This window comes from Phoca vitulina, unplaced genomic scaffold (genome assembly GCF_004348235.1).
Source record: "Phoca vitulina isolate PV1807 unplaced genomic scaffold, GSC_HSeal_1.0 scaffold131, whole genome shotgun sequence".
Taxonomy (NCBI): Eukaryota; Metazoa; Chordata; class Mammalia; order Carnivora; family Phocidae; genus Phoca; species Phoca vitulina.
This window is the reverse complement of record NW_022589834.1, coordinates 197794-211399: the sequence shown is the minus strand read 5'-3', so window position 1 is coordinate 211399 and position 13606 is coordinate 197794. Positions and strand designations below refer to the sequence as shown.

General features: G+C 35.8%; 1 protein-coding gene across 7 annotated transcripts in view; it reads right to left on the bottom strand.

Annotated features, from left to right (window-relative positions):
• PHKA1 (phosphorylase kinase regulatory subunit alpha 1) overlaps positions 1-13606 on the bottom strand; it is a 141817-nt gene that overhangs the window by 32660 nt on the left and 95551 nt on the right. For all 7 annotated transcript variants that reach the window (XM_032399136.1, XM_032399137.1, XM_032399138.1 and 4 more), the window contains exons 15-16: positions 10729-10838; positions 9585-9729 (exon numbers count right to left, since the gene is read on the bottom strand). In XM_032399136.1, coding sequence (XP_032255027.1) covers positions 9585-9729; positions 10729-10838 — 255 coding nt within the window. The remainder of the gene's footprint in view (positions 1-9584; positions 9730-10728; positions 10839-13606) is intronic.

Genomic DNA, 13606 nt, shown 5'->3' with positions numbered 1-13606 from the left:
TCCACCATCAGTATAGAAAGCGGCTGTTTTCCCACATCTTTAATAATGATCTTTTAAATCTTTGTTTATGTGATACTTATAAGATACTGTTTTTATTTTTTTATTGTTTTATTACTAGCAAGTAAGATTGAGCATGTTTTCAAACTGAGGGTTGCTGGAGTGGGGGGTGGGTGGGAGGGATGGGGTGACTGGGTGATAGACACTGGGGAGGGTATATGCTCTGGTAAGCGCTGTGAATTGTGCAAGACTGTTGAATCTCAGATCTGTACCTCTGAAACAAATAATGCAATATATGTTAAGAAAAAAAAAAGAAGATAGCAGGAGGGGAAGAATGAAGGGGGGGAAATCGGAGAGGGAGACGAACCATGAGAGACGATGGACTCTGAAAAACAAACTGAGGGTTCTAGAGGGGAGGGGGGTGGGAGGATGGGTTAGCCTGGTGATGGGTATTAAGGAGGGCACGTTCTGCATGGAGCACTGGGTGTTATGCACAAACAATGAATCATGGAACACTACATCTAAAACTAATGATGTAATGTATGGTGATTAACATAACAATAAAAAATTAAAAAAAAAGATTGAGCATGTTTTCATGTATATACTGGCTATTTGTATTTCTTTTATGATTTGCCTGTTCGTGTCCTTTTTCCCTTGCTTCTATTATTTATCTTTTTGCTAATTGACTTTCAAGGGTTCTTTATGTTTTGTGAATATTATTCTTTTCTCTACCATATGTATGGAAAATACCTACTTTGTTATTTGTCTTTCAACCTCATAGTTCATTTTTGTATAAAAGACTTATTTAAATTTTCATGTTTTTGAATTTGCCAATTTTTTCCTTTTTTGTGTCAAAAAGTACAGCTTTTTTCAGCTCAAGATCACAAAAACATTCTCCCATATTTCCTTTTAATACTTTTATAGGTTTATTTATTTTTGCTTATATATATTTTTAAGATTTTATTTATTTATTTGACAGAGAGAGAGAGAGAGACAGTGAGAGAGGGAACACAAGCAGGGGGAGTGGGAGAGGGAGAAACAGGTTCCCCGCCAAGCAGGGAGCCTGATGTGGGGCTTGATCCCAGGACCCTGGGATCACGACCTGAGCCGGAGGCAGATGCTTAATGACTGAGCCACCCAGGCGCCCTTATTTTTGCTTAGATTTTTAAACTATTTAGAATTTAATTTTGAATAAAATGTAAAGTAGCAGGCCTAAATGAATGATTTTCCCAAATGTATTTATTTACATATTTTTTCTCATGTTTTTATTTAGATCCCAGTTAGTTAACATACAGTGTAATATTAATTTCAGGTGTAGAATTTAGTGATTCAACACTTCATACAACACCTGGTGCTCATCATGACAAGTGCCTCCTTAATCCCCATCACCTATTTAACCCACCCCCCACCTCCCCTCTGGTAACTGTCAGTGTGTTCTCTACAGTTAAGAGTTTATTTCTTGGATTGCTTCTCTCTCTCTTTTTTTCCCCCTATGCTCGTTTGTTTTGTTTCTTAAATTCCACATATGAGAGAAAAATAATATGGTATTTCTCTTTCTCTGACTGACTTATTTCACATAGCATTATATTCTCTAGCCCCAACTATGTCCTTGCAAATGCCAAGATTTCATTCTTTTTGATGACTAATATTCCTCTATCTATCTATCTATCTATCTATCTATCTATCTATCTATCTATCTATCATCTATCTATCTAATCTACTACAACTTCTTTATCCATTTATCAGCTGATGGATACTTGGGCTCTTTCCATAATTTGGCTATTGTTGATAATGTTCTTTGGCCTCTATCTGGATTGCAACTTTTATCATTATTTTAACTACAGTGGCTCTGTCTCCTCTCATCATTTTTAGTTTTTTAAAAATCTGATTATTTTTGCACATTTTCTCTTCCATATGAAATTTAGATTCAGCTTGTTCATAAAAATTTGAGTTTTTATTTTGATTTGGAATTGCACTGAATTGATAGATTAATGAGAATTGACATCTTCTCAATATTAACTGTTTCCATCTAGCAACATGGTATGTCTCTCTAGTAATTATAATCTCCTTTTATGCTCTTCATTAGTTTTATAATTTCTCATATGATTCTATGCATGTTTCTTATTAAGCTTATTCTTATATGATTTACTTTTCTAGAAAATTTGTTAATTTTATCTGGATTTACAAAATTAAATTTGGTATTCTCTTATAATTTTTATTATTTTTTATCACTATTTTTCTATTTATTTGAAGCACAGTTGAAAAAATTGGTACACTTTGGAAATTTAGTGGCACAAGGTATACTAGCATAGCTTGAGGGACGTTATACAGTTAAAAAAAGGCGGGGGGGGTACTAAGGGCATAGTCCAAGATGGCAGAGGAGTAGAAGATCTTAGTTTTGTCTGGTCCCAGGAATTCAGCTAGATAACTATCAAATCATTCTGAACACCTGTGAACTCAATCAGAGATCTAAGAAAATAATAGCTGCAACTCTACATATAGAAAAGCACTTTCTATTTGAATAGAATTCAAATTCAAATAGAATTCACTTTCTGTGAGAATGACAAGACGGACAAACTCACCTCAAAAAAAGAGAACAAGAGGCAGTACTGACTGCCAGGGGCCTAATCAGTATGGATACAAGTAAGATGTCAGAACTAGAGTTCAGAATAACGATTATAAAGATACTAGCTGGGCACAGACACAAAGAAATGGAAAAATATTCCATGCTCATGGATTGGAAGAACAAATATTGTGAAAATGTCTATGCTGGGGCGCCTGGGTGGCTCAGTCGTTAAGTGTCTGCTTTCGGCTCAGGTCATGATCTCAGGGTCCTGGGATCGAGCCCTGCATTGGGCTCCCTGCTTGGCGGGAAGGCTGCTTCTCCCTCTCCCACTCCCCCTGCTTGTTTTCCTGCTCTCACTATCTCTCTCTCTCTGTCAAATAAATAAATAAAATCTTTAAAAAAAATAAAAAAAATAAAATGTCTATGTTACCTAGAGCAATCTATACATTGAATGCAATCCCTATCAAAATACGTTTTTCACAGAGCTGGAACAAACAATCCTAAAATTGGTATAGAACCAGAAAAGTCCCGAATAGCCAAAGGAATGTTGAAAAAGAAATCCAAAGCTTGTGGCATCACAATCCCAGACTTTAAGCTCTATTATAAAGCTGTCATCAAGATAGTATGGTACTGGCATGAAAACAGACACATAGATCAATGGAACAGAATAGAGAACCCAGAAATGGACCCTTAACGCTATGGTCAACTAATCTTCGACAAAGCAGAAGAGAATATCCAAGGGAAAAAAAGAGAGTCTCTTCAACAAATGGTGTTGGGAAAATTGGACAGCCACATGCAGAAGAATGAAACTGGACCATTTCCTTACACCATACACAAAAATAGACTCAAAATGGATGAAAGACCTAAATGTGAGACAGGAATCCATCAAAATCCTAGAGGAGAACACAGACAGCAACCTCTGTGATCTCGGCTGCAGCAACTTCTTGCTAGACACATATCCAAAAGCAAGGGAAACAAAGATAAAAATGAACTATTGGGACTTCATCAAGATAAAAAGCTTTTGCACAGTAAAGGAAAACAGTCAACAAAACCAAAAGACAACTGACAGAATGAGAGAAGGTTACAGATAAAGGGCTAGTACCCAAAATCTATAAAATCTATAAAAACTTATCAAACTCAACACCCAAAGAACAAATAATCCAATCAAGAAATGGGCAGAAGACAGGAACAGACACTTCTCCAAAGAAGACATCTAAATGGCCAACAGACACATGAAAAAACACTCAACATCACCTGGCATCAGGGAAATACAAATCAAAACCACAATGAGATACCAACTCACACCAGTCAGAATGGCTAAAATTAACAAGTCAGGAAACAACAGATGTTGACAAGGATGTGGAAAAAGGGGAACCCTCTTACACTGTTGGTGGGAATGCAAGCTGGTATAGCCATTCTGGAAAACAGTATGGAGGTTCCTCAAAAAGTTGAAAATAGAGCTACCCTATGACCCAGCAATTGTACTACTGGGTATTTACCCCAAAGATACAAATGTAGTGATCTGAAGGGGCACCTGTACCCCAATGTTTATAGCAGCAATGTCCACAATAGCCAAACTATGGAAAGAACGTGGATTTCCATTGACAGATGAATGGATAAAGATGTGACATATATGTATAATGGAATATTACTCAAGCCAACAGAAAGGATGAATACTTACCATTTACATCAATGTGGATGGAACTGGAGGGTATTATGCTGAGCAAAATAAGTCAAGCGGAGAAAGACAATTATCATATGATCTCATTCATTTGTGGAATTTAAGAAACAAAACAGACGATCATAGGGGAAGAGAGGAAAAAATAAAACAAGATGAAATCAGAGAGGGAGACAAACCATAAGAGACTCTTAAGTATAGGAAACAAACTGAGGGTTGCTGGGGGGGTGGGGGGTGGGGGGAGAGGGAAGTGGGTAATGGACATTAAGGAGGGCACATGATGTAATGAGCACTGGTTATTATATAAGACTGATGAATTACTGACCTCTACCTCTGAAACTAATAAGACATTATATGTTAATTAATTGAATTTAAATAAACAATAAAAAAGGAAATAAGGAAAAAAATTCCCATTTCAAACACTGCATTATGTAATTGTACCCGCCCAACTAGACCATTTACAAATATTAGGTCAATAAACTGCTAACATCCATGAAAAGGCAGCTTTATTACTAAAATATAAGAATTTGAAAGACTGGTATCTAAAAAAGAAAAGACAAAAACAAACTGGAATGAAAACCTAGATATCACATCTAAAATCAGGGCTTTTTGTTTGGGCCTTCATACTCTTCTCTCCCTCTGATGCATCCTTCTGGATTTCTAGGCCTCATTCCTCGAGGACCCTGTCCACCCACAGGTGTCACACCTCTCTGCCCCAAAGGCTCAGTACATATGTTGCTTCCCATCATGGCATTACTCATGGTTGCTGGTGGAACTCCAGGATTAGCTTCATAACCTATGCCACACCACCATCTAGAGGTAGAAATTTCTGGCCTCCTGAATCACAGGGCTCTCCCATGTTCTTTGCTCCTCTACCACCCATTCCCATGTCTCTTTCTCTTGGATCCCTGTAGCCCATCTGGCTATAACTTTCCTCTCCTTGGTGTCTCATTTGTTCTTCCATCTCATATTGACCAGTCTTCATCTCTTTTCCCTTCTACGTCAGTCTTTCTCTTGCTTTAATTGCATTTCTTTACATTTCTACATTTCTTGATTGTGAAGTTCTTCCACACATCTTAATTCCTCCTGGTATTCTATAGTTATATATTCAAGTTCACTCTATCATCTCTAGTCTGCTATTGAGCTTATTTAGTGAGTTTTTCACTTTAGTTATTGTAGTTTTCAGTTCTAAACCTTTCATTTGGTTCTTTATATCTTCATTTTCTTTGCTGAGGATTTCTATTTCTTTGCTGAGACTTCCTACTTTCAAGTTTCAAGAGCAGTGCAGTCATAATTTCTCATTAAGCTTTTTTTTATGATGACTACCTTAAAATCGTTGTCACAATTCCAACATCTTTGTTATCTTGGTATTGGTGTTTGCTGATCAATTTTTCTCATTGAAGTTATGATTTTCTTGGACATTGGTATAAGTGATTTCTATTGTATTCTGGAAATATGGGGTATCATCTTATGAGACTTTGGATCTTACTGAATCTTCTGATTCAGCACGTCTCTTCTGATACTGTGCAGCAGGGAAGGGAACACTGCCTTGTTACTAATAGTGGGTACGGAAGGAGGTTCCTCTATTGTTGGGCAAGGACGAAAGTCTAAGCTCCCCACTAGCACTTCTCAGACACTACCCCTAAGGAAGAAGAGGGGTGCTTCTTCACAGCTATGTGAAGGTAGAAGTCTAGGGTCCCCTTTGGGGACTCAGCCTTTGGTTATAGGAGTGGGAGTGGGGCTGCAGTTTTTTTCTGTGGTTTTGGCTAGAGTTGGACAGTTACTGTCTGAAAGTTTTCTGTCTGGCTAGGTTGTCCATCTCCTGTTACTTTGGCTAGAAAAGAAAGGTTTTTCTTGGGCCTTTTTAAAGCTACACATTTGGATTTCTGGGATAAAAACTTCTCCAGCATCCAGTCCAGAATATATGAGACAGAATACTCACTGCTGTGTCATTTCTCAGGTGCAAAGTCCCTAGCCAGTCTCCCTTCTTTTTTCAGACTTTCAGAGTTTTCTTATTTTTTTTTATAGATAATGTCCAGGGTTTTTAACTGTACTTAGCAGGAGGAATAGTGAGAAGTGAGTCTACTCCATTTTGTCTGGAAACTGGAACTCCCTTTTTTTTTTCCAAAGTATTTATGGATATGAAAATTTCCAAAGATGACTCCGGCCAAATCTCTTAAGTTTTGATAAGTAGTAGTATCATTTTTTTTTTTTTTTTAGAACACTAATTTCAAATTTGATGTCTTCTTTAATCTAAGTATCATTTGTAAAAAAAAATTAATTCCTTCATGGTCAGATTTTTTATTATTCTTGTGTTAATTAGTTTTATGTCTTATGTCTGGCAATATCATCTACATGATTTCTACTTTTTAAAAAATAAACATTCTTTGTGTATTCTTTTTGGATATAGTTTTATATATACCCATAAATACAAAAATCAGGCTTGTTAACCCTCTATATCTTTATTTTTTATAATTGATCTGTGACATTGTGATAGAAGTATGTTATGGCTTCCCACTATGACTGTACAATGGTTTTATCATATTGTCTTTAAGTTTTCCTAAATATCTGCTTTATACATTTCACTGATGCTGTGTAGATAAAAGTTTAAAACTGTTATATCATCTTGTTATACTGCAACTCCCTTTTTGAGTATAGTTGACACACAATGTTACATTAGTGTCATGTGTACAACTCAGTGATTTGGCAAGTTTTTTTTTTTTTTTTTTGATTTGGCAAGTTTATACATTATGCTATATTCACCCCAAGTGTCCTTACTATCTGTTTCATTACATTGCTATTGCAATATTATCGACTGTACCCCTTATTCTGTGCCTTTGATTCGCATGACTTATTCATTCCATAACTGGAAACCTATATCTCCCTTTCCCCTTCACGCATTTTGTCCAATCCCCCAACCCCCTCCCCTCTGGCAACCATCAGTTTGTTATCAGTATTTATAGATTTGATTCTGCTTTTTTCTGTGTAACTCTTATCAATATAAAATATCCTTCCTGTCCCTTTTACTGACATGTGCCTTGAATTATATTTACTATTTTTAATATTAGTGTTGCCACCATTGCTTCCTTTTTGTTAGCATTTACATGATTTATCTTTACACATTCCTTTATTTTCTGTTTTTCCCGTATAATCTTATCTTAGGGATAGCTTTTGTAAGTAGCATCTAGCTGGATTTTGGTCTTATATGTATTCTGGATATCTTTATCTTTAATATGATAATTTAACTAATTCACATTTTAATGTGATCGCTGGCATATTCATTCTCATTTCACCAGCACAAAATTGTCACTACCAAAAACACACAGCTGTTGGTAATGTAGGATTTGGGGACCGACAGACCTGGTTAGAGGCCCGACTCTGTCACAAGCTTTGTGACTCTATAAAATGGGGCTATTAATATTACCTACCTGAATAGAGTTGTAGAGATTTCAAAATAATGCATTGAAAGCACTTAGCTCAGTGCCTAGCACAGAGAAAATGTTCAATAAATATTGCAGTTATTACTGCTATTGTTACTGCTACTTTTGTTGTGTGACCAAATACCAAGTATCAAAACTTTGTGATTTAAATCTAGATCTTTAGTTTTATTTTTCTCCCCAAGCCATGGCTGTGTATCTCACCTATTAGATATTTCAATTTTGAAATCTTTGTCACCACAAATTCAACATGTCCCTTTACAATTGGCATCTTCCTATAGAATTTCTCTGCTTCTATCAAAGGCAGCATTATTTACCTAGTCTCTAAATCTTCACATCACCTTGATTCATATCCCATATCTAGTTAGCCAACATTTGACTTGCAGGTGTTGTCTAAACTGACTCCTGTATTCTTCTTTCCCACTCTATTGTTATTACCACCAATCCAATGTATCTTCTCATCATCTCAAACCTGGATTATTTTCTTTGATATCAAATTCTCCTCACTACAGTGTATACTGTCATCAAATCAATATTCTGTAAACACTACTTTCATCATGTCGCTCCTTGCTCAAAAACTTTTGATACTTTCAGACTTCTGAGAAAATCTGGTTAAATATCTTTGCTTATTTTCAATGCCTTCATAATGTGACCCCACCTTATCTAACTTTGTGGATAATTATACTCTAACATGCAAAGCCACTCTATGCAGGTTGGCCTCTCCATTGTGCACTCACAAGTCAAGCTCAACCCTGTCTCTAGTCTCATTCATGGTATTTTTCCCTTAACTAAAGTGCCTTTCCTTTTTCCCTCTTCCCATATGAATTCTACCCAACCCAAAAAGCCTTGATAAGTCCCACCTCAGTCAAGAAATTTTCTTTAACAACTTGATCGCCTTCACCTTAAAATACTAATCTAATGGTTTGGTACTTCTTTATATACTGTCTTCAATTGTTTTCTATTATTTTTGTGTATCAGCTTTGCCTCTCCAATTGGACTCTATACTTTCTGAAGACAATTTTGGGAACACAGTGTTTATTAATGAGGTATTTGTTAATTGGCTTAAATAAAGAAGAAAGGCAAAAAGAAGAAAGACTATCCTACTTTCTCAGTTCCTCTGTTTTTGAAGCACTTTAGAGATGTGACCAATATCCCTAACAGTCTGACTGGACATTGAATGATTTATGAGAAAGGATTCTTCTCTAATGAAAAGGAATTCTATGTACTCTGGCAGTACAAACAGGCTTTTGGAAGCAATTGCAAAGACACAGAAAGAAAGCAGTGCTTCAGTATTGGCTCTAGTCCTCCAGGAACTGAAAGAAAAATAAGTCCTTTCACCCAGTTTCAAATAAGCAATGTCAGGAAGCCCAGTCAATAAGGGAAAGATAAACTGAAAGCCTATTCACTTCTCCCTGTTAAATCTTACTGCTTCGGTTAGGCAAGCCTTGGAAGGATAAGTCTGGGAACTCATCTATAAAATCTTGATGCTCCACTGGAGTAAGACAGATGCAGAATGTATTATTATTATCTTTAAAATGAATTGCATTAATAAAGTTTCTGCAAATTGACCTAAAAGCCAATTAGTCCCCAAGTATCCCCCAAGTTATTCTATTACATTTTTTGAATTATAGCTCTCAAACCATCTGAAATATTCTTCTGCATTGGTTCATTTGTTACATATTAATTCTAAAACATAAGCTCCATGAGAGTAGAAACCTCAGCTGCCTTATTCACCTCATGTAACCCAAGTGCTTTGATAAGTGCCTGGCACAAAATAGGGGCTAATATATAAGTATTGAAAGACTAAATGATAATGAGTAGCTCTCCGGTGACTCTAAGCGTTTGAAGGACTAACCACATGATTTATTCCAAAAATACATTTGTTTCTTGCCTCATACAACCTTACCAAGCATGGTATGTGAGATGGGGAAGGTGATGGTGGGTTGGCCTGTCATCCTCCAGCGGCTACAGAGGTAGGAGAGGTCTGTTCTAAGCATTTCTACTATCATCTTGTTGTCCAGAGCCAGGTAGAACTGTTGCTGGTCTATAAACTGAGAAAAAGAAGAAAAATAACAGCTCAGAATAATTTGCTCTTACAACTGTCCAGTAATATTTTAAAGTACTCACATATTCACAGGGCTATATAACATGTCACAGAGGCAACAATATCCCCAACTTTAGTGCCTCATTCTTTCCAAAGAATCTGATAGTCCATTAGTACATATAATACTTTTTGACATTTTTACAGTGTACTATAGTTTACAAAATGTTTTCAAGGACATAATTTTATTTAATTATATAACAAATGAGTGAGGGCTTATCTTTTAATAGATGAAAATAAGGCCAAGAGACATTAAGCGGATTAACAAAGTCATATGGCTAGCAAATGGCAAGGTCAGAAATAGAATCTATGGTCCATTACTCTTTTGTCTATACCTCAGCTGCACAATTTCAGATATAAGATGACAAATGGGGAGCATCAGCTTTCTTTCCGGAAAATAGTTTCTCCTCCTATGCACACATATAATTTGGCTTATTATTGTAATGTGGCTAATAAATATCAGGCTAATAATGTGCATAATCATGGCTAAAACAGTACTGACATTTTTGTTTAGAAGAGGATATCAATGATTTCCAGGCATATAAAAAGGGCCCCTGCCCAAAACAAAGGGAACACATAATTCGGTAGCTAAATAAAAAAGACTGTATTTTGTTAATAAAGGACAAATACAGTCTTATTTTTAACATTTAAAAGGAGTGTTTTTTAAAGTACTCCAACATTTATAAAATCCCTAGTCACTGTTTCTGCAACACCCAGGACTACTCTTGGTAGCCACAATCACTTGGCATTGTTCTGTGCTACAACTTCCATTCAGTCCAACTCAACAAATATTTATTAAGCAACTTAATATGTGCAAGGCCTAATACTTGTTACATATTAATTCTAAAATACTCTAATACTTGTTCTAACTCCAGTAATGTTTTATTTCTATAATGTTTCTGTTTTACTTTCATTCATCTCAATGCATGCTAAAGCTCATTCCACCCACCTGTGGAGTGAAGGTGAAGATAGTTTTCCGAATGTCATAGAGTTTTGAAGTTCCAAGGACTCCCATATGCCTGTAGGGTCGTCCACTGAGTTTCATTCTACTGTTGCATCCTGAGATAGAATTGAGAAATGCTCAAGATCTTTCTAGGGCACAAATCCAATCAGGAAACAGTTTTTTTCCTTTGTATTAGGTTTACACTTCCTGACTGAACAAAGTTCTGTGTCTCAAAGTTAGTATCTATGTCATGTACAAGGGCATACGAAGCACTGTAGGGCTCTCCAAGAGAAAGAGTATGCAATTATCTCTGTTCTTAAAGGACTTTATGCTTTTACAAAGAAGTCACATAATCTATATATGAGAGAAAAGAATGCACATGAAAATTAATAGTTCTATGAATGATAAAATTCTATTACTGATATTTATATGCTGAATTTCCTTAAATCCCACGAAAACGGCAAAAGCTATATTGACTATCAAATATTAATGTAAACTATGCTTCAATAAAGCTGAACAAAAGCTCATCAGCTTAAAGATGGCATACTAAACCAAAAAACTGAAATGAATTTATCTTGATCTCCTTCAATTGCATAGTGCTGACACATTTTAATTCAATGAACAGCACATCTTATCCAAATAAGTCAAAATATTTTAATATTATTGTGTCTGATAGGAAATTTTGTGAAACCTTACACATAGTGTAAAATTCACTTGGCAGAGGAACATTTTTGAAAACTTAAGGGAACACTTGAACTATCAGACAGCTACAAAAGGCATAATTTTAATGAAAATTTATACAGAATCTGTTCATGTGTCTAAATATTATGTGTGTATGTATGCATGTACACACACACACACACACACACACACACACACACACACCTTATTTCCCTGAATATAAGATGTCTTGTTTTTTTATAGGTTAGCATTCTGAAATTAGAATCTATCTGATAATTGATGTTTATGTTACATGTAGTTGAATTTCTTTTTGTCTTTCAAAAGGCAATTATTACATCAATACCTCTTATAACAAGGAAATAGTTCATTTATTCACACATTTTTTTCCCTTTTATAACATAGGATATATTGTATAACATAGGATAGCACTATACACAAAGAGCTTGTTCTCAAACTTTTTCCCCAAAATATACACTGAATATCATTTCATGTTAGTACTGACAGAACTGTACCACTTTTTTTTTTGGAACACATTTTTCTTGGGGATTTTATTTTTGCCCCTGTTTTATCCTAAGTATGAAACTTATCAAAGATGCACATTGTTAGTGTTGCTTCACTTTTAGGGAAAGAACCAGAGAGCTGTCAATGCCTTGGTCATATTCCAGGGTCCACTCTGGAAAGCACACATTTTACCTTAGATTGATATCACAACCAGGTTTATACACTGCTCCTTCCATTTTGTTTCTTTTTTTATTGTAGTAAAATATATATAACATAAAATTTACCATTTTAACAATTTTTATTTTATTTTTTTAAAATAAATCTTTTATTTATTTATTTATTTGAGAGAGAGAGAGAGCAAGAGCAGGGGGAGGGGCAAAGGGAGAAGCAGACTCCCCACTGAGCAGGGAGCCTGACATGGGGCTCGATTCTAGGACCCTGGGATCACGACCTGAGCCGAAGGCAGACGCTTTAACCAACTGAGCCACCCAGGCGCCCCATTTTAACCATTTTTAATCAGTGGCATTAAGTACATTCACAATGTAATACAACTATCATCACCACCCATCTCCAGAACTTTTCCATCTTCCCAAACTGAAACTGTACCCATTAAACAATAACTCCCCATGTTCCCTTCTCGCCAGCCCCTGGCAATCACCATTCTTTCTGTATCTATAAATTTGCCTTCTCTTGGTACCTCATATATGTGGAATCATACAATATTTGTCCTTTTGTGACTGGTTTATTCCACTTAGAATAATGTCTTCAAGGTTCACCCATTTTGTACTATGTGTCAGAATTTTATTCTTTTTCAAGACTGAAAAATTTTCCACTGTATGTACACACCACGTTGTGTTTATCTTTTCACCCATCACTGGACACTAGAGTATTTTCTGGGGGTAATTTCTTATAGTATAATATACATGAAGTATATAAATGTTAAATGTAAAAATTAATGAATATTTACATAGTAAGCACACAACCCAAATCAATATATGGAATCAGAGAGGGAGGCAAACCATGAGAGACTCTGGACTCCAGAAACCAAACTGAGGGTTACAGAAGGGAGGGGTTGGGGAGATGGGGTAACTGGGTGATGTATATTAAAGAGGGCACGTGTGGTGATGAGCACTGGGTGTTATACGCAACTGATGAAGCACTGAACACTACATCAAAAACTAATGATGTTCTATATGCTGGCTAATTGAACATAATAAAAAAGACATGGAACATTATCAGCACTGCAGAAGCCTCCCTTGTGCCGCTTTCCAGTTACTAACATCCCCCAGCTCCCAAAGTTAATCACCATTCAAACATCAATCACCATAAATAAGTAGGTCCATTTCTAAGCTTTATATTAATAAAATCATAAAATATGTACCTTTTTGCATCTGGTTTCTTTCACTCAACATTATGTCTATTAGATTCAACCATATTGGTGTATGTAGAATTGGTTCACTTGTTTTCATTGCTGTATAATATTCCAGTGTGTGAATGTATAATTATTTGTCCCATTCACTTGTTGATGGACATTTGAGATCCCCCCCCCCATTTTTTGGTATTATAAATAAAGCTTCTATGAACATTCTTGTTGTTCTGGAGGTCCCAAAGATTACCTCCAGGTTTGGTGATTCACTAGGATTCACAGAACTCAGTATACAGCTGTATTAATGGCTAAGGTTTACTAAGCAAAATGATACAA